General features: G+C 37.6%; 1 protein-coding gene across 1 annotated transcript in view; it reads right to left on the reverse strand.

The window, feature by feature from the left end:
• Positions 1–26,502, reverse strand: part of LOC136863067 (zinc finger protein 367) — a 43,949-nt gene that overhangs the window by 12,768 nt on the left and 4,679 nt on the right. The window contains exon 2 of the mRNA XM_067139399.2: positions 10,433–10,553. Coding sequence (XP_066995500.2) covers positions 10,433–10,553 — 121 coding nt within the window. The remainder of the gene's footprint in view (positions 1–10,432; positions 10,554–26,502) is intronic.

Genomic DNA, 26,502 nt, shown 5'->3' on the forward strand with positions numbered 1-26,502 from the left:
TTACTCACGAAGGAAAGCAGAAGGAAACTTCAGCAAAATGGAGGAAAGGCTTACAACACTGATAAACGTGAGGAGGATGAAGCTCAAGCCATGGTTGTTCAACAGAAGCGAGATATCAAGAAAGAAGACTTGGAACGAGGAAAATATAGTTGCTACAATTGCGGTAAACAGGGACATGTATCTAAATATTGTCGCAGTACCCAAAAGTGCTTCAATTGTGGTAAGTCAGGACATTATTCAAAAATATGCCCAACAATGAAGAGCAACGATCATTGCAGGAGAGTAAATCAGTGAATGCGAATGGAAAAGTGGTAAGCTCAGAAATTATACATGTAGTAGATAAAGCAATGAGCATGGTAGTTTCTGTAGGAACTGAGAAAATTAAAGATTGGCTGTTCGATTCAGGTGCGGCCCATCATGTGTGTTCAACAAAGGAGATGTTTATAGACGTGTTAACAAATGTAACCGGGAATGTAGAAATAGGAGATAACAGTAAGCTGGATATTAGAGGTATAGGTAAGGTCAAAGTAAAAATGTCCACAGGATGGACAATTACATTTATGGACGTGTTGTATGTACCAAACTTGGGTGCAAATTTAATATCAGTTGGTAAGTTAACCAGCAAAGGTTTCAAAGTAGGATTTGCAGTTGAGAAAGCAGTGGTTATAGATAAGAATGGAGATGAAACATTGTTTGTTGCAAACAGGAGGAATGATGTGTATTTAGTAGAAATAGAGGTTAACATTCAGAAATATAAGGCCAGGTTGGTTGCTCAAGGTTTTAAGAGACAGATGAAACTTAGTTTTGATGAAACATTTAGTCCTGTTATAAAGAGGAAAACAATGAGACTTAACAGGTATTGCAGTACGTAAAGGTTGGACTGTAGAACATCTAGATGTAACTAGTGCTTACTTAAACAGTGAAATCAGTTGTACTGTACACATGGAACAACCAGAATTGTTCGTAGAAAAAGATGTACAAAACTATGTATGTAAATTGAAGAAAAGCATCTATGGACTACCTAATTCGAGTAAAGACTGGAATGCTTGTATTGATGCAATAATTAGAAGAGTATATTTAAAGAAATATGTCAAAGAACCATGTGTGTATGTAAAGAAGTGTTGTATTATTGGCTTGTATGTCGACGACATACTTGTAATGGGTGACAAAGAGGTTGTTAAGTTGGTTAAAATAAGGTTGGCAGATGAGTTAGAGATTAAAGGTCTAGGGAAAGCAATAACCTTACTGTCAATAAAAACAGAACAGACAAAATAGGGGTTATGTTAAGTCAAAGTTTGTACACTTACAAATTACATGCTGATTTTTCCATGAGCAACTGTAAACCAAGTAAGACTATTTTACCAAGCGGGTATTCAGCAGCTGAAAATTATGAGGAGGAACTTGATTGTACCATTTATCGCAGTGCAGTAGGAAGTTTACTATATTTGTCAAATAATACTAGACCTGACATTGCATTTGTGGTAAGTAAAGTTAGTCAAAATTGTCAAAAACCTAAGATTAAGGATTGGAAAGAAGTGAAGCATATCATGAGATATCTATGTGGTACTAGAGATTTAAAGTTTTTTCAAAAATTGTGAGGAGTCAGTACAAGTGTTCTGTGATGCAGATTGGGAAGGAGATACTAAGTCTAGAAGATCAGTGAACCACAGAGGCAGGGGAAGCAGTATCATGGTATAGTAAGAAACAGTTGTGTTGCTAGATCTATCATGGATGCTGAATACATGGCAATGGCAGAGGTATCTCTAGAAGTAACTTGGATGAAAGATTTGCTATCAGAGCTAGGGCTGGAAAGGTTTATGGATATACCTTGTAAAGTTTTTGCTAACAATGCAGCAGCAATTAAATTGAGTAAAAATGATATTGTGAGTGAAAGGTGAAAACATATTGACATCATGTACCATGTATGTAGAGAGCTAGTAGAAAAGGGGTTCACTGAGTTTGTATATGTAGCATCAGAGAAAAATGCTGCAGACTTGTTCACAAAGAATTTATCTGACAACAAGCTTAAGAGTTTGCATAAGCTTACAGGTTTGCAATGAGAGGATAATTGATTGCAGCGTAGTATTTTATTTTTTTGAGAAAAGGGGGAGTGTTGGTATGTTGTGGTTTTCTCATAAAAATAAAATGTCATGTAAATATCTTGTATATATCTTACGGAAAACAACATTCAGGTTATGTGTCAATAGCTCAGATAATTGAGTAGAGCAGTTTATCTTTCTTTGCTTTTGTTCTTTGAACGTTTGAACTGCTTGATGTGTGTGATGCTTAGTTGTAGTCAACAGCTCGTAATAAATGGATTTGTGTCATGAAGCTGGTGTTTTGATGTCCTAAACCGGTGTAACGAGAAGAAATGAAGATATATCAACAGACAGCATGGATAATGACTATCTAGCAGAAGAATGACTACAGCCTTGAATCATGGCAGGCAACTTACAATGAGAGTGACCAGGAATAAGGTAAGTCTCTTTCTCCCAAATGAATAACCTACTGATGGCAAGCAGACCCTAGTATGCATTTTATAGTTCATGAATTTTTTAATTTCCTTCTTCATAGTCCTACTTTTCAACAGATCTGCACACACGGTCAATGAGCACCATGCAGCGACACCAGCCCACTTCTTTGTTATTAATATTAATTTGTAATAATAATAATAATATTATTATTATTTGCTTTACGTCCCACTAACTACTTTTACGGTCTTCGGAGACGCCGAGGTGCCGGAATTTAGTCCCGCAGGAGTTCTTTTACGTGCTAGTAAATCTACCGACACGAGGCTGTCGTATTTGAGCACCTTCAAATACCACTGGACTGAGCCAGGATCGAACCTGCCGAGTTGGGGTTAGAAGGCCAGCGCCTTAACCGTCTGAGCCACTCAGCCTGGCAATATTAATTTGTATTTTGTGTATTATAGTTATGAGCTTCTGAAACATTTTTTAAAAAAAATGTGTAAGTTTAGTAAGTTCTAGTTTAGCATTTTTACTCCCCTTCCATGGCACTACAGCCCTCAAAGGGCCTTGGCCTACCAAGCGACCGCTGTTCATCTGGATGGCCTGTAGATTACGAGGTGTCGCGTGGTGAGCACGACGAATCCTCTCGGCCGTTATTTTTGGCTTTCTAGACCGGGGCTGCAATCTCACCGCCAGACAGCTCCTCAATTGTAATCATGTAGGCTGAGTGGACCTCGAAACAGCCCTCAGGTACAGGTAAAAATCCCTGACCTGGCCGGCAACCGAACTCGGGGCCTCCGGGTAAGACGCAGGCACGCTACCCGTACACCATGGGGCCAGCTAGCATTTTTACTACACATTCAAAATTATATTTGCATAATCCCCCCATCCAAATTTAGAAGTAAAAAGTGCAACAAAAAAGAATAAGCAAGTAAATATGGTACAAAAGCAGACTGGAATGTAACGCACAATTTTTTCCCCAGAAAGTTTAATATGCATCAAAACCAAACAAATCACAAATGAACTTACACCTTTGACCTACTTTTCTACATAGTAAGTTTCTCAACACATTTTCCCATCGTATTACCAGTTTCAATATGCCCTGTTCGTAGATGTCCATTTGGTTGGAGTATAGCTATCTGGACTGTGATTTCACTTCCGCATCTGTCACAAAGTGTTGGCCAGCCAGGAATTTTCTCATGGGACTATAAAGAAGTCACATGGTGCTAGGTCTGGACTGTATGGTAGATGCTGGAGCACCTCCTACTCAAATTTGGCAAGTTTCTCATGAACACGAGCAGCAACATGGGGACGGGTATTGTCATAAAGAAGTTTGACACCGTCAGCATTAATGTTGCAGTGTTTGTCACAAAGGGCACGACACAACACAACCAAAGTTTTAATGTAGGCTGCAGCGTTCACAGTGGTCCCGTGTTCAGCAAAGTCCACCAATAACACACCAAACGTCCCAGAACACTGTCACCAGCATTTTCCTAGCAGATTGCGTCACAATTTTTTTTGTACTGTGGAACCAGCATGTTTCCACTTCATAGAGGCCTGCTTGGTTTCAGGCGTGTAGTGGTATGCTCACAACTCATCACCAGTGACTATTGATTTCAGAAAGCCCATGTCTTTCTGCGGCGTAACGCGTAAAGTGATCTGGGATTGTCATCATTCACTGGCCCTTGCGGTTGTCTCAGGTACCCAGCGACAGCACTAACTTTACGGAATTCTAACGTGTCATGAACAGCGTCGTACACCGCGCCACAGGAAATTTTGAATGGCTGCGATAAGGTTCGCTGGTGCACACGCCGGTCGTTCAGAATTGCTACCTCAATGACGTGGACATTCTGCGGAGTTGAAGCCGTTACCGGCTACCCGAAGCGTGGTGAATCTTTAAGGTTCGCCCGGCTCTCTTGGAAGAATGCACACCACCTGGGGACATTGCTACGGTCCAGACAGTCATCTCCATACACGCCATGCATTTCCCTGTGAATTTCACTCTGTGTATGCCCTTGGTCCCACAAATATTGAACTACACTTGCTGCTCTTCACATGTGGACAACAATAACATGCATGCCGTATTTATTTCGTAGTTCAGGCTTCTCTCGCTAGAGCTGCACATGAAAACAAAATACCCACTGTAGTGCAAAACTTCAAACTACATCGTCGTGAAGTTTCAACATTCCAGCTGCAATACCAGGGCGAAAAAAATTGTGCGTTAATTTCCGAAGTGCTCTCTTATATATAATATATGGCATAAATTAGTGTGTGATGAAATTACTCAATATTTATGAATATAGTTTGTGCAAGTGGACAGTGTACCCAACAAACTTACATTTATGCCACTGCAACAAAGTAATGAGTCATTGAGCCTTCCACAAAACTATTCCATAACATGACAAGTCTTGATAAGTTGTTCTGAAAATGTTACGAAATTGGTTCTTGAGATATGAAAAGTTTTGTGTTATGCTTTCAGAATGTTGAGTCTCAGTGAATTTTATCACCACCAGCAGACTGATCTACACAGGAATTAAATTTTGGCATGAAGAGTTAATATTTACCTACAACCCGAACCACTAGGATGTAACTTGCTATTTTAAAAATTAATCTGTAATTGGTCAGAATTTGAAACATTGGCCACCCCGCTGAGAAGTTAGAGACTATCACAAAGCTACTGAAGGACAAAGTGCAATAAGGGTGAACTTTTAGAGGTTGAACTCTGCTACAATGAATACTTTTAAAACACCAGTGTTACTGTCTTTTTGTTGACAGCAGACCACAAACCAACCACACATTGAGAGGAACGATACAACATAAAGTTTTTCATTCCTTAACAAGATGTTCAATTAACACACACACACAAGCTTGGAGAGTGTTCTGGGTCTCTGTTAAAGTGTGGGGGTGAGGGAAATTGTGTTTATGAAACACCTTTTGCGTACAATCCTCAGACCCCATATATAAGTCAAATTGTGGCAAGACAGGAAATTATTAGTATGAAGGAACTAAGAAAGGGTGTACTATACTCAGTACAACAACCTTTTAGCAACTACCGCTGAGGAAAATATATTCAAAAATGCACTTCAGTCTTACTAACCAGAGGGCTGTAAACAAATAATGAGGACCATGAATGGTATAACACGAGTCTTCTCTGGCAAAACTCCATTTCATACAGAAAGTGAGGGGCAGGCATTTTTTCTACACATGTGTACATGTGTCTGTAGTGAAGATCAGGGGATAAGATAGGGATCCCTCATCATACTGATAATCCTCTCACAATGGACCATATATCTTTTGTGATAAAAATACATTGTGCCAAGTGTGAAAACATGTCAATTATCCAGCACTAACAGGACCTCTCACCAGTTCACTTATGGCATTTCATATCGTGCAGGTTCGCTCAACAGCGGACGTACTGGAGCATCAAGCATAAATCCAACTGAAAATATGTGGGCTGAGACAACGTGTTGTGCAGGGTCTCTACTGCCCCAAATAGCCCCACGGGCACTGGAGTAACTAAGGGATCTCTTGTCTTTCTGGGGCCTGAAAGACTCTGTACCTTCATAGAAGAAAGATTTCCAACAGTGGTTGGTTGTAATACAGATTTCCTTTCAAGACTAGTAATAACTTTTTAACATGTATTGAGGCCTCAATATGGAAACTGGAAACTCAGATTTTTAATCAGACAGCATTACAAGGATTTGAACTCCAACCCTCTGCCTTGAAAACTCATGCACATACCGTGGTATTATGCTTGTTATTAGGATACTGTACAATATGGCCCACACATCCACATATCACATGTATTTCTTGATCAACTGCTTCAATACACTTAACCCTTAGCAGACAAGTTTTTTTCTTGTGTAGTCCTGCAACTAGTCGTATTTTTTCTCTTAAAAAACTGCATATTTACAATGAAGGTATAATGAAGATACAATGTCTGACTCACAACATTATGAATTAATTTATCACTCTAGATACAAACTATAAGCAATAAACATGTAGTTGAAAGACAGTTTGCCCCTTTCCTAGTTACATTTCTTCTTCATGTGGTACTTCTTGAAGCATTCATTTGTATTTTTTCTCTTGAACAGCGGTTAGTCTCATCAATAATTTGTTGTACCAATTCTTCCGAAACAAATAGTGTAAACAATTCAACGAGAGTAAATGGTTGCTTGCCTGCAGGAGGTGAGAAACCACAAATAAAAATGTGTGATTTCTGTACAAAGTTCAGATCAGCTGGGCGATAAACTCTCCAACCATTGTCTGGTTCACTACTATTTGTATCACTTTCATAATCGCTTTCAACTACTTCCATTTCTCTAGAATTGTCATCATCGCTCTCAGAAACATCAAACTCACTGTCCACAACTGATAATTCATCATCACTGCTGTCAATTTCAGGTAAGAAACAAGCTATATCAGACGAAGTAGCACTACCCTGTCTGCGCGCCGCCATTTTCACAGCTGACTAATGTAAACAGCTCATTCTTTATTTACCTGTAAGGCCCGGTTTCACAGTATACGCTTAAGCCTTGGATCGGGCTTAAGCGGGAGCTTAAACTCTGGACGAGTTTCACAGTGGGGAGTGCAAGTGGTAAGCCGAGCTTATCTCTGACTTGCTTAAGCTGTATGAAACTGAGGTTTAAGCTAAGGATTCAGTTCAGATGGTAGAGCGCTGGCCTTCTTATAGCCCAACTTGGCAGGTTCGATCCTGTCTCAGTTCTGTGGTGAAGGTGCTCAAATTCATAGTTAGTGGGACGTAAAATCAATAACATTAGCATTAAATAACTTATCTACCTGAATATATTTCGAGGCTCATGAAATAATACAGTTTCCGTGTTCCGATATACAGTAAAAGGGACAAAAATGTGTCTGTCACTTGCTTTTTTGGCTTACGCTGCGTGAACCATCAACGATAGACCCCAAGTGTAAGCGTACGAATTTTAGAGCATAGAAACCTCTACAAAAAAGTCCGCAATGGTATATACCTATTTCCAACCGTTTGCCCTCTAGAAGCGATTTTATGCTATACTCAGCGGTAAAAAAATACAACTCCTTAACATTAAATAAATATTTCGATATCTTCCTCGAATTCCTCATCGAAATAAATTGTTTGACCTCCTCCAGTATTTTATAAGGATTACAATAACCTTGTCAGGACATTATTTGCATGAATGGTTCAGAAGTTATGGCCATTTTAGACTGTAGTGGTAATACGTGTCAGCGAGTGACCTTTCTTAAACTTTATTTTTGTTGCTATTATTGGAATCACATTTTCCGTTCATTTTTCTAAATTATCTTGGCTGATAAGCGATGTATAACCTACAAGTCAATCAATCATAGGCTACTGATGTAAACAAAGATGAGAATTGAATCATTGCGCATGCGCAAGCATTACCAACTTCGGAGATGTTCAGCTTAGTAAAGCTGCACATGGTCCCCCCTACTGTGAAACTCGTAGTGTTTAAGCCAAAGAGTAAGCCTTGCTTAAGCGGCGTGCGTGGCTTACTAAAGCTTCGGCTTAAACTCAAACTGTGAAACCGGGCCTAAAACTCTTGAAACAGTTTTTATGCATCTAGAAGGCTGCGACATTCTAAAGTTTCTCTACAATAACTATAGATAGCAGCAGCACGAATAATTGCTTCACACGTGTATATATTTATCGCGGAAACAGCTGGCGGGTATATCCCGACATACGTCCAGAACAGGAAACTGGGATGTCGGGAAATGCCCGACAACTGTCCACTAAGGGTTAATCTAAAAATTGCACAATGAGAATAGTTCCCAGAGTTATGTTCAGCCCACAATTCCACTATCATAATTGCTTCACATAACTTTAATTTAGGATAACTGCACATTCCTTCTTACGAATTTAGTTAAAGCTGTGTCGATTGAAGATACCCAAAAGGAATTGGAAGTTTTCACATGCAAAGGTCTACGTTTCCTTGGCTGCAATTTCATGCAGTCTATGGATAGTGTAAATTTGATGATTAGCCTTTTACAAAGAAGTGGAACTGATATGTCATGATGTGCTGCTTTTGGATTATCAAAGCAATGATTTTTTAAACAATTTGCTTTGCGTAGCACCCACACAAATAGGTCTTCTGGCGACAATGGGGCAGGAAATGTCTAGGAGTGGGAAGGAATTGGCCCTGGCCTTAATGTACAGCCCCAGCATTTGCCTGGTGTGAAAATGGGAAACTACAGAAAACCCCCTATCTCCCGGATGCAAGCTCACAGCTGCGCGGCCCTAAACGTACGGCCAACTTGCCCACTAGTGATGATTAAAAGACATTTAAGATGGTCTAAGTTGTATTACAAAGTGGTTTCTTAAGAAAAAACTTTAATATCAAGGATATAATACTGAAAAGAGACATTACTGTAATTACTACTAATACTGTACAAGTGGGGAGTGGTGACTGAAACATTTTATTAAAAAATGAAGTCTCAAGCAAGGAAGTGCTTTTTTTTTCTTGACGTCGCACTGACACAGATATGTCTTATGGCGACGATGGGATAGGAAAGGACTAGGAGGAAGCGGCCGTGGCCTTAATTAAGGTACAGCCCCGGCATTTGCCTGGTGTTAAAATGGGAAACCACGGAAAACTATCTTCAGGGCTGCCGACAGTGGGGCTCGAACCCACTATCTCCCGATTACTGGATACTGGCCGCACTTATGCGACTGCAGCTATCGAGCTCGGTGCAAGGAAGTGCACTGTCGCCATTACTGGTTATGATATTGATGGATGAAATCATAAAACGTGTAAAACAGAGTATCAGCAGTGATGAAGTGAATGCTTTGGTATTTGCAGATGATGTGGTGATTTGGGGAAAGGGAGAAAAAGAACAAAGGAGACTGGACATTTGGAATGAAAATCTGAAGGAGTTTGGAATGGTAATTTGTAAAAAGAAAACTGTAACCATGCACTGGTGAAAAGAGAAAAGGAGAAGCCAAGTGAACATAAGACAGAGAACGGTTAGAGAAGGCAGAACAGTTTACAAATCTTGGTAACATTATTAATGGAAGTAATGAAATCAACCCTGAAATTAATAAGAGACATGGTACAACATTTTATCATCAAGTCAGAGAGCTTTTATGGGACGACAAAGTACCCAAGAGAACAAAATTAACATTATATAAACAGTATTTCATACCAATTGTAACATACGGACTAGAAAAGCTGGTAACTAATAAGAGACAAGATAGTAAGATCCAAGCAGTATAAATGACATTTATAAGAACATCAGTTAAAAAGACAAGAAGAGATAGAATCCAAAATATTAAAATCAGAGAAGAGCTAAATATAGAACCATTAGTACAGAACATACAGAAAGCAAGATCGAGATGGTCCAGACATGTAAAACGAATGGGAAAGGAACAGGTAGCAAGAAGGGAATTAGAAAGAGAAGTTAAGGGAAAGAGACCAGTTGGAAGACTGAGAAGAAGGTGGATGGATCAGATCTGGAAGGACATAACAGAAGCTGGATTCGATGTGGCGGAAGTAATGGAGCAGGAAAAGTGGAAGGACAGAAAGGAGTTGAGGAGGCTTGTTAACTGCACCCATGACTGGAGTCGGACGCTGATGATGATAATGACTAATACACCGATGAATAGTGCTGGAGATTGCCTGAAGTTATGGAAATAATCTTTAGTATACTGACAATATATTTTAGTTTATGCAAATCTCCATACTACTGAAAATTGCTTGCGTGCGTTAAAAGGCATAGGAATTAAATTTAAGGTTAACATACACCTTATAATTCAGTTTTCTGCACGCTACACATGCAGCCAGTTGAAACTGGCTTCACATTACCATGAGGGCAATGTTGAAAATACAATGGGAAGAGTGACAACGAACACAATTCAAACAGAAAATGTCCATCTTAGAGAATAAAAGTGTAAGAGGTTCATTTAAGTCATGATAACACCTACTCAAAATAAAAATATGGTATTTACTAACCCAGACTCTGAGCAAATAAAAGGCTTCTCTCCAGTATGCAGCCTCTGATGAGTTTTTAACTGTCCACTTTGTGTAAAAGCTTTGCTGCATCCGGGATAGTCACACGTATATGGGCGTTCACCTAAAACAGGCAATTATGAATTATTTCAAGATTTACAATATTACAATGTACAAATTCATTGATAATATTCAGCTTCTTAGAACTTTATATATATTCCAGATTCTGGGCGCCTAGCTATACACAGCTAATAAGAAATCAGCTTTTCACAGACAACATGTAAACACAATTCTCGAATAATAATAATAATAATAATAATAATAATAATAATAATAATAATAATAAATTATTATTATTATTATTTATTATATTTATTATAATAATAATAATAATAAATTATTATTATTATATGTGAACATAAATCACCTAAAAATGTGCTGGCATATAAGATATGACAAAGCTGTTTTTCTTGGACAGGTGTTCCCTATCTTAAAATGATACTGTTACATGCCAGCCCCCTGTCTGTAGCTCCCTTCAGTATTTCCTGGGAAGGATGAGTAAGCTAGGCCGACGACTTCGCAACTTGTCTTGAGGACATACTACAGCCTCTTCTATTGTGCTTTCGCCTGGTTTCCCCAGTAGGCCTTTTCAAAAACTGAACAAGCTGTGGCCCGAAGATTCCATTACTCCATCACCAGGATATAAAAAGGAGGCTAGCCACAAACAGGTAAATAGTAGAGAACTGGACAGCAGTAGTGTTTGCAGTCGTTGGAGACTTCTTGAGTTAGAGTGTCGAGTGTGTGGTGGGTGTCCCACGAGAGTCAGTGTCAGAGTCTCGCTGCGCTGGAGTGTTGTTGGAGTAGTGTGCGTGTACCACTGTAGACTGCAGACTGACGTGAGTATATTTGGAACATTGTAAACTTGTTGTTGTGAGGAGTATTGTAGTGCTGATTAGCACTGATGAATATTGCTGTTATCTGACCACTGTTATAATTGAAGGCGTTAAGTAGTTCACTGCATGGAGCAGCCATGTGAGTTGACTGTGCAAGTTACCGGACTAAAGCTAAGAGTTGAACAAAGGAATAGCAGTTGTGCATTGTAACTGCTAATAGCCTGTGTTTGAATCTGCCTGCATGCAACTGCAGAGCATAGAGACTGAACATGCGAAGTTAAGTGAAAGTGAAGCGAGCTGTCAATCAAGATTTACAAAATCGCCCACTCAGGCAAAGCCTGCTCTGCTGGATCCGCTGAGTGAGGACAAAAGCCTTTGTTAGTATACAGTAGTTAATGGAATGGGGTCATTCATGGTTGAATATAATTGTGTGTGTCTTAATTGGGTCACCCTGAATTAAATTAGATCGATAAAACAGCAATTTTATTCGTAACTATTTGCCCTTCTCCAGTATACCTGCAAGTCTACCACCATCATCACCATGGAAACATCCTCTATATGTATTCCTGATGTCTAGATTGATGATTAAACCGGCCCAAGTTTGGCAAGTGAACAAAGAAAAAAGTTAGTTTTTACAAGATTGTTGATATGACCATAGTCACAGGAAACAAGTGACCAGATGGTCAGCACCATACAGGTGCATAAGTTTAGCTGACAGGTGTGAACCAGAGTGACATTTATTTCAAGTTAATGACCGTTTATGGCCAGGATGTTTGTAGATTTAAAGCAACATGTGTAGTGTACAACAAATTCTGAGGAAATCTAATGAAACTAAATGATCTGGAGGAAAGCAGAGAGCCAATATGCAGTCCTTTTTAATATCCCTTTCTTAAGTTTATGAGTAAAATAAAACTACCAATGAGGAATGTTTCAGAAATTATATTTAAATTAGCTAGCATTCTTAATGGGTTTGTAACAGACATTTTTATCAATGTTTAGCTCCAAAATGACATTCTTACTTACCAGATTTTTAAGACTGAAAAAAAAAGAAAAAAAAAGAAAAATACAGGTAAAGTTTGCATCGAAATGTAGTCAAACCATTTACAAAACATTTTGAAAAATGACACAGACTGTTTCAAACGAACCTTCCTATACTTGTGAACAGTACATCATCACAAACCATCAAGGAATTAGCAGAAAGGGTAGTTTCAGAATTTTTATTTACTCCTCAAATGAAAGCAATATCCAAAGAACTTTTCAAACTGATGTGTGTAACTGTACATCCTCAAGCTCAGCCTCAAGGAAGAGTGTCTCAGGGCATCTGACAACAACCACCACCACCACCACCACCAAGAATCCACCTTCCAGTTAATAGTACCCAGTGAAATATATTGCCGATGAACATTTTGGTCTTAAACTTGGCTGATGATAATATAAACTTTGAAAAACCTCATCAGATCCATAATAATTCCACTGACAGTTGTCTAACCTTCACCATCTGGGAGAAACAAAATTGCCTTCTAGATTCTGACAGCATCACCACCCTACATATTTATTAAAGATCACAACAACATGGTTTGGGTAATTTTTTTGCAACTAGTGTTATTCTGCACTGACTCAGAGGTCTTATGGCAATGATGGTGTGTACAACAGGGTTAGGACTGGGAAAGGAGCAACCATGGCCTTAAGGTACAGTATAGCATTTGCCAAGTGGGAAAATAGGAAACCACGGAAAACCACCTACCGGACTGCTGATAGCGGGGTATGAACCCACCATCTCCCAAGCAAAAGCTCACAGCTACGCAATTTGATTTGTATAGCCAAGGATTTTAGGTCACCTCTCACTCCAACTGAAATGCAATTCCTCAAATACTTCTCAAAGGCTTACTCAAAAATAACAGTGAGAATTAGAATAAATGGAGATCTGATCAAAATTGGAGCTTACAATGTACACCTAAATTTATTTATGGCAGGGGTTCAAATAAGCGCATGGACAATGAATGCTTTGAATTCTTAAAACATTTCATTTGAGATGTCTTATGTAGTTAAACCTGAAAGTCCTCCAGGGGCCTATTCCACAAAAGTATGGTCTTGTACATTACAAGTTACTAGTGTGGGTTCTTGTAATGTATGGAGTTGTACATTTCTGTTCCACAAAAGATTGATAGTCTCTTGTATATTACCAGTGAATTGTTACAAGTTTTACAAGTGACGACATATCAATAAACATACTACGTCATAGCATGAATCAGCTGTTTATCTTCGTATTCCATTCGTTGAATTAGGTTATGCTTGCCTCATTTATCGTAATATCGTATTTTACTGTAACTTATGCAGCAAAGATTGAAAGAACTAATATTCCTGTGAATTTTTTAATGCTACGATGTTATTTTTCAGTTTATTTCTTTGATGATAGGAAATTACTCCGTTATTATCACCCATTCTGTTCTTCTGCGATCCTCGCGTATGTTCTACGAGAGTCCAACATACAGTACCTACCTTGGTCTGTCATTAGGAATCAGATGCCGCTAATAACGATATTCGGCCGCCAAACTTAATTGTTACGAAATTGCAAACTCTGCATGAATTGTTAAAATGATGTCAAGAGAAACAAAGTTATTCATTTTGAAGGAAATAGAAGGTAGGAAAGATATTCGTTTCGGTGGATTCAGCGAGAGTCTGAAAAAACAAGACAAAATAAAGGGTTGGATGGAAATATTTGACTTGGGAAAAGCTCATGGAGCTTTTGAGGGGAAAAGTTGGACGTATGTAAGAGATATTCTGCTCATTAATGATTCCAGGAATGTCCTTCTTGGAATATGTTTTTTTCAGTATTTTCAGGCCAACAAACAATTTGAGGAAATTTTATATCATTTATTGCAGCTACCACAGACCGAAGATTTTGCCATCCGAAGCATATTATATCTGCAGTACCATGGTACTGACCACCATTTCCTAGCCAATGTAATGTTGTTAGTAAATGATGTTTAGCAGAGAGAGATTTATTTCTGTTCGTAGGATATTTTAAGCTATGGCCAATATCTATCAAAAGTTCTTCCACTATATTGTGCTTAACCTAAAACGTTCATTGTATTCAAATACAGTGTTAAACTGGAAGTTTATTCTTTCCCTGTACAGACGATAATTTTCATTTTCATCACCATCACTATCACTACTGCTAGACCACATATTTATCAAAATGTATCCAAAATAAGCGTATTTAAATAGCACTAGTACATTTATATATTATTGTCCTTTCACTGGTAGAGAATTCTTCTCAATTCGCTAGTAAGTTACAAGTACTAGTACTTTTGTGGAACATGCCTATAAAAATTCACTAGTAATTTGTAAGTATGGAGTAGTAAAGTACAACTGTAGAAAATTCTTTTGTGGAACAGAAACTCTGGTATTTGTACAAGTTACTAGAGAATTTACTTGTAATGTACAAGACCATACTTTTGTGGAACAGGCCCCAGGAATCTTGTTCACCAGCAAATGCATACTGAAGCAAGCAGGCAGGCAGCAATGAAAAATGTGGATGCAGTTGTCTGTTATGTCTCATTTGCAAGTATTGTTTAAGAAACTGTGTGCAGTCACAACTTGCTTTACATCACACTGACAGTGATAGCTCTTATGGCGATGATGGGATAAGAATGGACTAGGAATGGGGAAAAAACTATGGCCTCAATTAACCCAACAGCATGGAGAGATGTGTAAGCATACGTCATGCAGTATCCATCTGCTGCTATGGAGCGACGTGTTTGACATGCATTGTGCCATATCTGCATTGTCATTCCATCTCACGAGTTTCCTTCAAACCATGTCCCAAGTCTCTTCACAGCCGTCTAGATGAAGGTCCAGCCGTTTCTTTCATACACCTATCTATCCATTTTAATGGTTTTAACCTCGCTACTGATGTGTAAAATTAACTGACTTTGTTTGTGTTCTTTTCCCGCAATGCCATCTGTAAACAAGGATAATTATTTCTAGCGGTGCTACAGAAATCATATTAAATTAGTATTTTAGTGTTTCCGAAGATAGTAATTACAGTATAATGCAATGCAGAAGCCCTGCGCGTATGCCATTTCAATGTGCGACTTCAGGCAGGGCAAGCGCTCAAAGCAAGTGATTTAACGAATAGGCCTATCTGCTCCCTCCTGCCGCACCACTCATGGATGAGCCTAGGCACACGGCCGCCCCAACCACCTCTATTTGCTCCGTAGTGGTAGGGGGCCTAAGTGGAAGTCACGAGAATGATTAACCTGGAGTCTTCTATCTCGCAAGGTTTCTCAATGTATCCAGCTTCTGGTCTGTTCTGGAATGAATTGCCCTCTTATATAAGGCAGGCAATCAAGGACATGCAGTTGGTCTGAGTGCGAGTTGACAGCCTGTCGAGTGTTATGTCCGTGGAACTGAGTATCCGTTCTGCGTATGTTGCAATGTATGGGTCCCTCTGGCCAGCTGCTTAGTGCTGTAGCGGCGTGAAAGTAAACACTGGGTATCGGCACGGGACAGTGAACGGAGGTTCTACCGGAGTGAATGGACAGCATACATCATCCTGAACTGTGAGACTGTCATGTGCTGGCTGTGAACCAAGGACTGTGGAAGTATCAACGGGAGTAATATAATAAACTTTGGATGGAAATTTATAGAGATACGGTATTTAGAACAGTTTGGTGCACAGCTATGGTATCATTTAAATTTAAATGCCCAGTGAAAGCTGCTCCCGCATCCAGTGAAGGCCAGAAATTTAAATGCCCCTGCTAGAAGGTTTAAGGTACAGCCTCCAGCATTTGTCTGGTGTGAAAATCTGAGACAGAAAACCATCTTTAGGGCTGCCAACAGTGGAGGTTAAACCCATCATATCCCAAATGGACGCTGTCAACTACGCGACCCATATTGCACAGCCACCTGCTCAGTGCATCAAATGTAAATTTACCATGTGATGTTCCTCATGATAAGCCAAGCACATAATGAACAAACAGAGCATACAGGTAACTCCAACCAGTAATACTCGACCAGTAATACAGGTACGTCTAACAAAGCATGACAAATTTTACTTGTAAGAATCAAATAAAATCTACCCGCAAAAGCACAATACTATTTTATGCAAATAATCTAGTGACTACCAATATGACTGGACCATCTGTTCCCACCTCTAACTCAAAAGAACCAATTCAAAAGGTTCTCAAGAAATTATGTCTGCCTCGCTGTAAGCAGTAAATCACATAAGAAAAAAATGGGTCTCCAGGTTTTTTGGTGTGCCTTTAAATATTCTGTGCTTATTTGCACCCAAAAATGATGTATTGCATTCCTAAATCATTGAAACAATTATTTGCCCAAAAAAATGAATTCCTTCATGGTAAAAGTGAATAAGAAATGAGTATAAATATTCCATCAACATATCAGCTTAACAGCAGTGAGGCAATTAGTGGATACATTTTTATTTCGTGTCAGCATTTTCCGGGCTTGTAGGAGCGCGTGAATGTCCCGACGTTTCACCGAAGACTGCGTTCGGCATTGTCAAGGGTTGCCAGTGATAAAAATCATTGTTGTCTGTATTGAAGACACTGAATGTAGGATGCTAAATGGTTTATTTTGTCACCTATTCAATACATATAACCATTTATCATCCTACATTGTCAAGGGTTCTGACTGACTTCGATAGCCCGGAAAACGCCGACATGATTTGTAACGCCGGCCGTGAAAGCCTCAACTGCTACACATTTTTATTTGTTTTATGCCCCACAGACAAAGACAGGCCTTATGGCAATGATAGAATAGGAATGAGTTGTTGATTATTGTCCATAACTTTCAGTAAAACAGGTTATTTGGCAAATGCAGACCTATGTGATACAAAATAAGGGTTAGTTTCCACACTTCCATGTTACTTTGGTTTACAGTATTTTGTTAAGTATATAATTCTGTTTACACGTTGTGCTGATAGTTTGTGGAGTGAATTACTATAGTCGTATTCCAGTCCGTACACCATGGGAAACAGCTGAGCGGCCTAGTCAGTGGTCCTGAGAGTCGGGGTACCAGTTACTAAGAAATAAGAGTGGGCATCTCAAGAGTCGTGGCCCCTTTCATGCTCAGGCAGCAAGGGCTAATTCTCACAGGGACTGTGCGTAAGCACAATAGCATCCTACTTTACAAAAAATTTACCAAGTATGCTCAGAACGTTTTAAGCAAGCCCTGGACCTTCCATTTGGCAGGTCATGGACTCCTTTGAAGCAATTTGGCGAATGAAATGGAATTCGATGGGGGATCTACGAATATTAATGGGGCTCACGGAAGAAAGAAAATGGAACTGGCCGAGTCAGCAAAGCGGATGTATTAGGAGTTAACCCACGAGAGGCACTGCTCACTTCTCGTATGAGAGGGATCCCAAGTGATGAAAATCATTTTTCGTCCGTATTGAAAGTTTCATAAACTGTATATAGGATAATATTTTTTGTTTATTTCCACCTATTCAATACATTACAAGATGTTGGCATTTACTTTAAAACATTATTCAGATGAGACATGTTTCGCCTCCTACTGTGAGGCATCCTCAGTCATTATCAAAAACCTTATTATTTTACCAGGCATCTGGTTAAAGATATTCAAAAATGTGTTTGATGATTATAAGAGAGGTAAGATTTACGTTTGTTATAAACATGTTCATGAAGTAACTAAAAATCTAATATATTGATAAAAACATATGTAGTTCTTTGTTGAATAGGACTTGTTTGATTGTACTATAGTAAAAGAAGGTGGCTTGAAGCCGTAGTCATTAATAGATGTCTAATACATAGTGGAAGGCATAAAATATCAGTTCTATGAGAATTACATTACATTCAGTTGATACTAAAAACTAGTGGATTCATTGGTAGTACATATAAAATGTTCAATGAAATAACTAAAGATCTAATAAAATGATAAACACATATGTAGTTCTTTGTTGATTAGGACGTCGTATGATTATACGGCTTAAAGCCGTAGTCATTAATAGATGTCTAATAAATAGCGGAAGGCATATGAAATCAGTTCAATGAGAATATATAATACAATCAATTGATACATAAAAACTGGTAGATTCATAAGCAGTACATTTAAAAATGAAGGCGTCATGTGACCATAAATGACAGTTGATGGCTTAAAGCCATAGTCAAAGTTACTTTTTTAAAGTTACTGCTTATGAATCTACCAGTTTTTATGTATCACTTGATTGTATTATATATTCTCATTGAACTGATTTCATATGCCTTCCACTATTTATTAGACATCTATTAATGACTACGGCTTTAAGCCGTACAATCATACGACGTCCTAATCAACAAAGAACTACATATGTGTTTATCATTTTATTAGATCTTTAGTTATTTCATTGAACATTTTATATGTACTACCAATGAATCCACTAGTTTTTAGTATCAACTGAATGTAATGTAATTCTCATAGAACTGATATTTTATGCCTTCCACTATGTATTAGACATCTATTAATGACTACGGCTTCAAGCCACCTTCTTTTACTATAGTACAATCAAACAAGTCCTATTCAACAAAGAACTACATATGTTTTTATCAATATATTAGATTTTTAGTTACTTCATGAACATGTTTATAACAAACATAAATCTTACCTCTCTTATAATCATCAAACACATTTTTGAATATCTTTAACCAGATGCCTGGTAAAATAAGGTTTTTGATAATGACTGAGGATGCCTCACAGTAGGAGGCAAAACATGTCTCATCTGAATAATGTTTTAAAGTAAATGCCAACATCTTGTAATGTATTGAATAGGTGGAAATAAAAAATATTATCCTATATACAGTTTTTGAGAGGGATCCCGTCGAGTGTTTTAGACCAGGATGTTTCAAATGGTGCGTTATGGTAATGTACCGACTTTTCAAACAATCTTTAATTTTTGTATTTTGGGTGTTATTTTGAATGTTATTAAATTTTATTCTACACAGATAATGGGACATATCCATAAAAATGTAGAACATTCTACAAGCACAAGGAATACTTAAAAGCATATGCTCTCAGCAAATGCTGGCAAGTAAAAGCATTTGCTTAAATTGATATGAATAACCTTTTGCTTGTGCTGACTAGAAATTGCTGCAAGTTTTTCCAGCATATGCTGACTTCTTAAAATATTCTAACTAGCATTTTCTAGTTGCGCAAAGCATGCTGGTTGCCGATAAAAGGTTAAGTTAGTACAGACATACGAGTTGACCGCCGTAACCATACAAGTTTTGCATTCGGTGTTACTGGTGTTTACAGCTCGTTTCCATTTCTTGCAGTGCATATTCAGTGTTCTACAATGTCCGAGACATCAGAAACAGATGTAGATATTGACGTAAATTATCACTTCATTTCAATGATCAAACAGTTTAACACTACAGGAAACGGGGAAGATACAGTTGAACAAATGGGAGGAGGACCTTCTAAATTAAATGGAAGGACAACAAAATCCAGCACTGACTCATGTACCAGGTATGTTTAATTTTTTAAACAATTTGCTTTACGTCATCCCAACACAGGTAGGTCTTTTGGCGACTATGGGATAGGAAAGGCCTAGGAGTGGGAACGAAGTGGCCGTAGCTTTAAGGGGCCTGGGAAGTGTGAAAATGTAAAAAATTGCAATTTTTTTAAATTGCAAAAAATTCCTGGAAGTTTCCTGAATAAAATGATTATATATATATCTATCAAGTACATTGCTGCATCATTTATACAGTATAAAAAATATTTAAAGAGACCGTGCGTCATTCAGTTCTGTAGTGCCACGCCTCTCCTTACAGTCTTTGCTTTTCTCTGAAAGAGTGGCGTTGAAACTCCTTGGGAATTTTTGTTTACGCACGTAGTTATGTTGGCAATGTGTCCTGTGTCCGCATTTTGCTTTTCTTTTGTCTCAGTTTTGTTCAGCGAGAATGCTTGTTTATAAACAGCAACAGTTATTAGGTTTTAATTTTGTAACTTACTTTGCTAGTGGTGTTTTCATTCCAAGTACTTCAGAAGTTATTTAACAAGGCTGAGAAGCAGTAGACTGTTTAAAAAGCGTAAATTCTGTGGTAATTAGCATTTAAATAGTAGTAGTAATGACAATCTGTGCACGTCTTCTAACCTAAAAATACAGCCTGTTGAAGAGCACGAAAGCAGGGAAAGTGTTTCCAGTAAGGAACTGTCTTACTTGAAGGATGAGTGTTCAACTGATGGAAACGGTGAAAATGTAAAGTGAAGGTACAACATGCCAACACAAACATTCACTACCTATACAGTAATAGAAGCTATCAGACCAGTATACAGGGACTTGACAAATGACAAACTGTTGAAAAGAAGGTTACATGGAGCCACACAGAACTTGAATGAAAGTTTTAATTACTGCATTTGGAAAACACTACCAAAAACTGTCTTTGTAGAGTATGACATGGTGGTAATAGGTGTCCGTGATGCTGTGGTGACTTAATGAAGGAGCCGTTGGTAGGCTAAAACTTCTGGAAGGGATGGGCATAAAATCTGGTTTCAATACCACAACTGCTTTGTGAAAAGTTGACAAGGAACGTGTGTCAAATGCCCAAAAAGCTTCCAGTCTGGCATCTAAAGAAAATAGAGTGGAAAAAAAGAAGAGAATCAAGACCCAGGAGGCACTAGAAGCAGATGATGATTATTCTTCAGGAATGTACTGATGTAAGTTGTGAAATGAAAGAGTTTTCTTTAAATGCATTTTTCTCAGTATAATATTTTTGTCATCAAATGTTCCTTTTTCTCAGAACCTGTTGAACTGAAACTTAACTCACATACTGCATACATGCTACTTTATGTACTGAAGTAGAATTGAGAATGTAAGTTAAGTAGTTTGGAAAATATGATTTTTTCTTATTAAATTTGAGGCCTATTTTTAGTCATAACATACCATGGACAAATATACAAACTTAAAAAAAAACATCAGTTACAATTAGATCAACAATTCTACTTCCATAGCTAAATAATACTGTCACAATTAAGTAAAAAAATTAAAATTAAGAAAGTGTACTATACTTTCTGAGAAAAAGGAACATTAATTTGAGACTTATTTCTGTGAATTTTTAAATCCGACTAATATTTGTAACTTAATAGCTAAGAAGAAAATTGAACTAGATCATTGATACATTGTGTGCTTATTTGCCAGTTTATGATAAATAACAGGTTAAATTTTTAACCTAATACGTTCATAAATTCCAGAGAAATTTAATATTGAACAAAGGTATACATTTATGAGGGTTGCACACTTCCCAGGCCCCTTAAGGTACAGCCCCGGCATTTGCCTGGTGTGAAATGGGAAACCACGGAAAACCATATTCAGGGCCGCCGAGAGTGGGGTTCGAACCCACTATCTCCTGGATGCAACCTCACAGCTGTGCGGCCCTAAGCGCACGGCCAACTCGCTCGGCATTAAACTTTACTAGACTCATTGATGAAATACCATATCACTCCGCAAGCTGTGTAGTAATTGGAAAAAGAATCATTAGTTCATTTTATTAATCTGTAGATCAAGGTCAGTAATTCTATTTCATCAACATTACAGGAGGATGTGCTGTAGGAGGAAGTGATGAACACACAGCTGATATCAATGATAACAGCATACCGCTACAAACTACGACACCACCACCAAGAAAATACAAGAGAATAAAGTTAGCTGCAGAGACTGAGGAGACGGAAAGACTTTTGATCATGGAACTTCAGAGACTGGTGTTACTGGAACAGATTGAGTTAGCTCGCATGCAGAGCAGGAAGCAGAAGATAAGAAATTAGTTACAAACTTAAGTGAACAAACCTACATACAGTTTGAATGATCAGTGGAACATAAAATCAGAGAGATAAGTGTTTGTATTTGTATTCAACCGAGGCAAATGATACAGTAGCATACAAGATGAATCACAAATAAATTTAAAACAATGTAAGAGCATAAGTTAAATGAAAATACGAGCTGCACAACTGTTAAATCTTGTTATTTCCAGATCACAGTGCTTTACTACTTTCAAAGTTAATTTACAGCAAGTTGTTGAAACAAAATATTACCAATTTCATTTCTTCTCTGTACAAGTCTTCACATGTCATCATAACCATATTCTTGTTCACCCCATCATCGTTTTCTTCAGTATAAACATTATCAAAATTGTCCTCATCTGTTAAATGCTTAGAGATGTTATGTAGCACAAAGCAACAGATGATGTGTGAAATTTTCTGTAGAGAGATTCTGACTTTGTTTGCTAGTAGAGGGAAACGTCTCTTCAGCTGACCAAAACATCTTTCAATAATTCCTGTTTTGAGCATGCACACGATTGTAATTTTCTTCTTGTGGATTTTGAGGGTTTCAGTAAGGAGTTAGCAGCCAAGGTACAGTACAAGCCCGTAACCTGAATCACCCAACAGTATTGTACCTCCTGCAATCCTCCATACACACATGAATTCTTAAATATGCAACTGTCGTGAACAAAACCAGGCCAGCTAGCATCAACACCTGTAAAAATTTCGCTTGAATTGCATGTTGCTTGTACATTGATAGACTCAAAATTTTTGCGGTTGATATGTTCATCGCAGTGTAGTCGTAGCTTTAAAATTGGTACACTTGTACAGTGAAGAGCAGCGATCTCACAAGGATAGTTAAAGCGTTGCTGCCATTCGTCTCTAGCTATATTGATTTCTTGTGGCCGTGACGGAAATTTTATCCCGTGATGTGCTTTTTGAAAAATGTTCTCGCTGACGAAATCAATGGTTCTACAAACAGTACTTTGATGCACTCCCGTATCTTCTCCCATCCCAACTTGGAAACCCGGATCGCCAACAAAACTATGAAATATCTGCATTTGTTCCTTTGATGTTAACGAACCACCACACGTATTGTCACTTTCTCTCAAGAAAGAGCTCAAAATTACTTCAACATTTTCTTCGTTAAATCTATACAAATTTTTATATGCATGTTCATCACTATGCCGCCTGGGATTATAGAGTTTTCTGCGACGGATATTCAAAATTTGCGCCATTAAATCAACCAGAAGGCAACACTAAGTCATCACAGAACAAACTTCAAGCTGAGACTGGCTTGGTAAATCTTAAGCAGATGGTTGCATAGTACTAGCACAGGCTAGGTTTTATTCATGTAGAATTCAGCATTTGCTGGAAAATTAAGCAAATGCTTGCTAGCAAGTAAATACCAGTAAGTAAAGCAACTGCTAGATTATCTTATCCATACTTATTCCAGCATATGCTTACAAAGGAGGAAGCAAAAGCATTTGCTAGACTTTATGCATACGTCCCAATAACTTGCAAACTTTAAAAAAAAAAAAAGTTCTTTTACACATTACAAGATCGGCTTAAAATTTTACTTCTGTCAAACAATTCTAATTATAACGAGAACATGTTATCAGCTATAAATTGTAACAATATACCAATAACTGCAGCAATGATAAATGTCATGACAAGTACAAGTTTGCCTAGGCCTACTTACATTTGGGACCATTTCCCCTTACATACACAACGCAACTTGAAACTATTTGCAGTTCAGATGTAACTTATTACTGATATATGCAGCACAGTGTTTTGGGTTTCCGATGTTTGCGACCATCACAGTAGGCACAATGGCCGGTTTTTTTTCCTTATTTAGTATTTGAAAAGAGTTATTATCCACCTAATCAATACAATATATTAATTCATTTAGTTAGGAATAGTTTTGACTGCTGAATTGGTCATCCTCAGCTACTTTTCAACAAGATAGAATCCAAGAAGGACATAGCAATTTTAAAAATAAAATGTCTTATTAAAAGGTCAACTAGGACCATGAATCTTCAAAAGCTGTCAACACGCTTGGTCAAAAAGAAAAAACACACACAGAGTGGAATCTTGCAGTGCTATGTGTAGTCCATTTATGAAGCTTCAATCTTGATAAACAATTAATAATGTGAAAATCAATACTATCACTCCATTGGTCTGTATACATGAAAAATAATATTAAAATTGCCATGCACATGAAATTTTAATTCCTAATACAGTCCTCTGCTGGAACTTCAAGTTTAAGTTTATTTTCTCATACATGATCAGTCTTTATACATTTTCACATCCTTCTCCAAGTCCAAATTGGCCCATTTTTCTTTCTGATATCCTTTACATCGTCCACATGGATGGATATAACTTAAATTCTTCACTTCAATACCAGGATATCCCTCGGTTAAAGCAACAGCATTGTATCTTTTTATAGAGGAATATATCCACACAACATCCGTAATTTTATGTGCAGAGCACATTTATTTTATATCTGTTGATTGGACTAAGGAAGAGAATATCAAATTAATCACCTCAACATGATATCTTAGAGGACTGTATTCTGAATATCAATTTCATGTGCATGGCAATTTTAATACCATTTTTCCTATATATGGGCCAATGAAATGATAGTGTTAATATTCACATTATTATTTGTTCATCAAGTTTGAAGATGAAAACATTGACCACAGATAGTACTGTATTGATTCCAGTGTATGCGTGTTCCTTTTGGACTAAGTGTGTTTACAACGTTTTAAGATTCATGATCCTAGTTGACCTATTTATAAAACATTTCATTTTTACAATTGCTATGTCCATCAATTCTATCTTGTTGAAGAGTAGCTGAAGATTATCGGTTCAGCAGTCAAAACTAGCTCTAACTACATGAATGTAATGGATTGATTAGGTGGATAATAAATCCTTTCAAATATGAAGCAAGTCATATACATAAATATGGACAAAAAAATTGAAGTTCATTGCTTTTACGGGTATTTTGCCTTCCTGATGCCATCTGGTGAAGCTCCCATTACAGGATGTGATGCAGAAAGCAGACCACTTTTTTGTATTCTGATTTCAAGCTGCGTTTGTGAAGTAGCTATGTCTTCCCTTTCAAGCTTACATCCCCTTTTCATTGTCTTACAGCCTGTACGACGACAGGCAGATAAAAGTGCGGTTTACATTTATGTGGCAGTTTGCATATTTATCTGGAAGTTCGGTTGAAAATGCGTACTATGACTCGTTTATGTGCAGTCTGGGAGAATATTCTCTAGTTTAGCTATACCAAAGTTGGAGAGGCAGTTACCTGCGACTTTGTTCCCATCAGGGACGCTGCCGTAAGAATCAAGATGGCTACACATCATGATTATTCATCTGCATGATGCTATATGAAAAATAATTTGTTATAATGTAATCTATATATATACAAAATATATCATGCTTCATGCCCAGCTATAACAGAATTTTTAAAAACTTCCCATACTAGTAAGTTGCTGCAAGTTTGCACAGAAACACATCAACGATAAGTTTTCTTGGTAGCCATGGTCGTTATGGCATCAGTGCTTCATGCTGTCGTGCCATTATTTATCGGTTCGAGTCCCACTAGTCCGAATTTTTTTTAACCTAAATTTTAGTTGGCAGGGTACTAGAGGTGTTAGTACACATTTCCTGATAACTCAAGTGCGTGCCAAAAAACTTATTATTATTATTATTATTATTATTATTCCAAATCTCTCCATGCTGCTGATATGGAGTAAGGGTATACAAAGTTGTTCATAATGATTTGTTCTTCGAATGAGCACATTGACATTATCTTTCCTTCTTTAACTTCCTAATAATTTACTAGCACATATTTACGCTAAAGTGAGATAAAAGCTAGCCAGTTACTATTCTACCAATGCCTTGGAAAAATAAACTAAGTACCTATTAAATTAACTACAATAAATAGAATAATTAATAATACAATTAATGATCCTCCGCCGCATACGATCGCACTGATTACAAATATAAATGTTATCCTTGCCGTAATGTGGATTCTCGTTATTAGTATTACACAAAGAACAAAATTATATTGTGTGGTAGGAATTATTTGATAACATATATAACCTGAACCTAACCGTTGCATCCAGGTAACATTTTCATCTTTTTATTTTGTACAATTAATTAATTAATTAATTAATTTCAACACTTCTTCGTATGTGTAGATTTCTGTCCTAATTCTTTTCTTCATCTGAACTTCCACATTATAGCCTAATATTGGACCCTAGTAATTACAATTTCAAAAGGAATAGTGCTCAACAAACGAAAGCACCATGGAACAGGTGCTTAATCTTCCTACATTTTCAGTAAACTTATTGCCAACTCGATAAAAATGTTACAACTTCCGCATAACAG

This window comes from Anabrus simplex, chromosome 2 (genome assembly GCF_040414725.1).
Source record: "Anabrus simplex isolate iqAnaSimp1 chromosome 2, ASM4041472v1, whole genome shotgun sequence".
NCBI classification, from domain to species: Eukaryota; Metazoa; Arthropoda; class Insecta; order Orthoptera; family Tettigoniidae; genus Anabrus; species Anabrus simplex.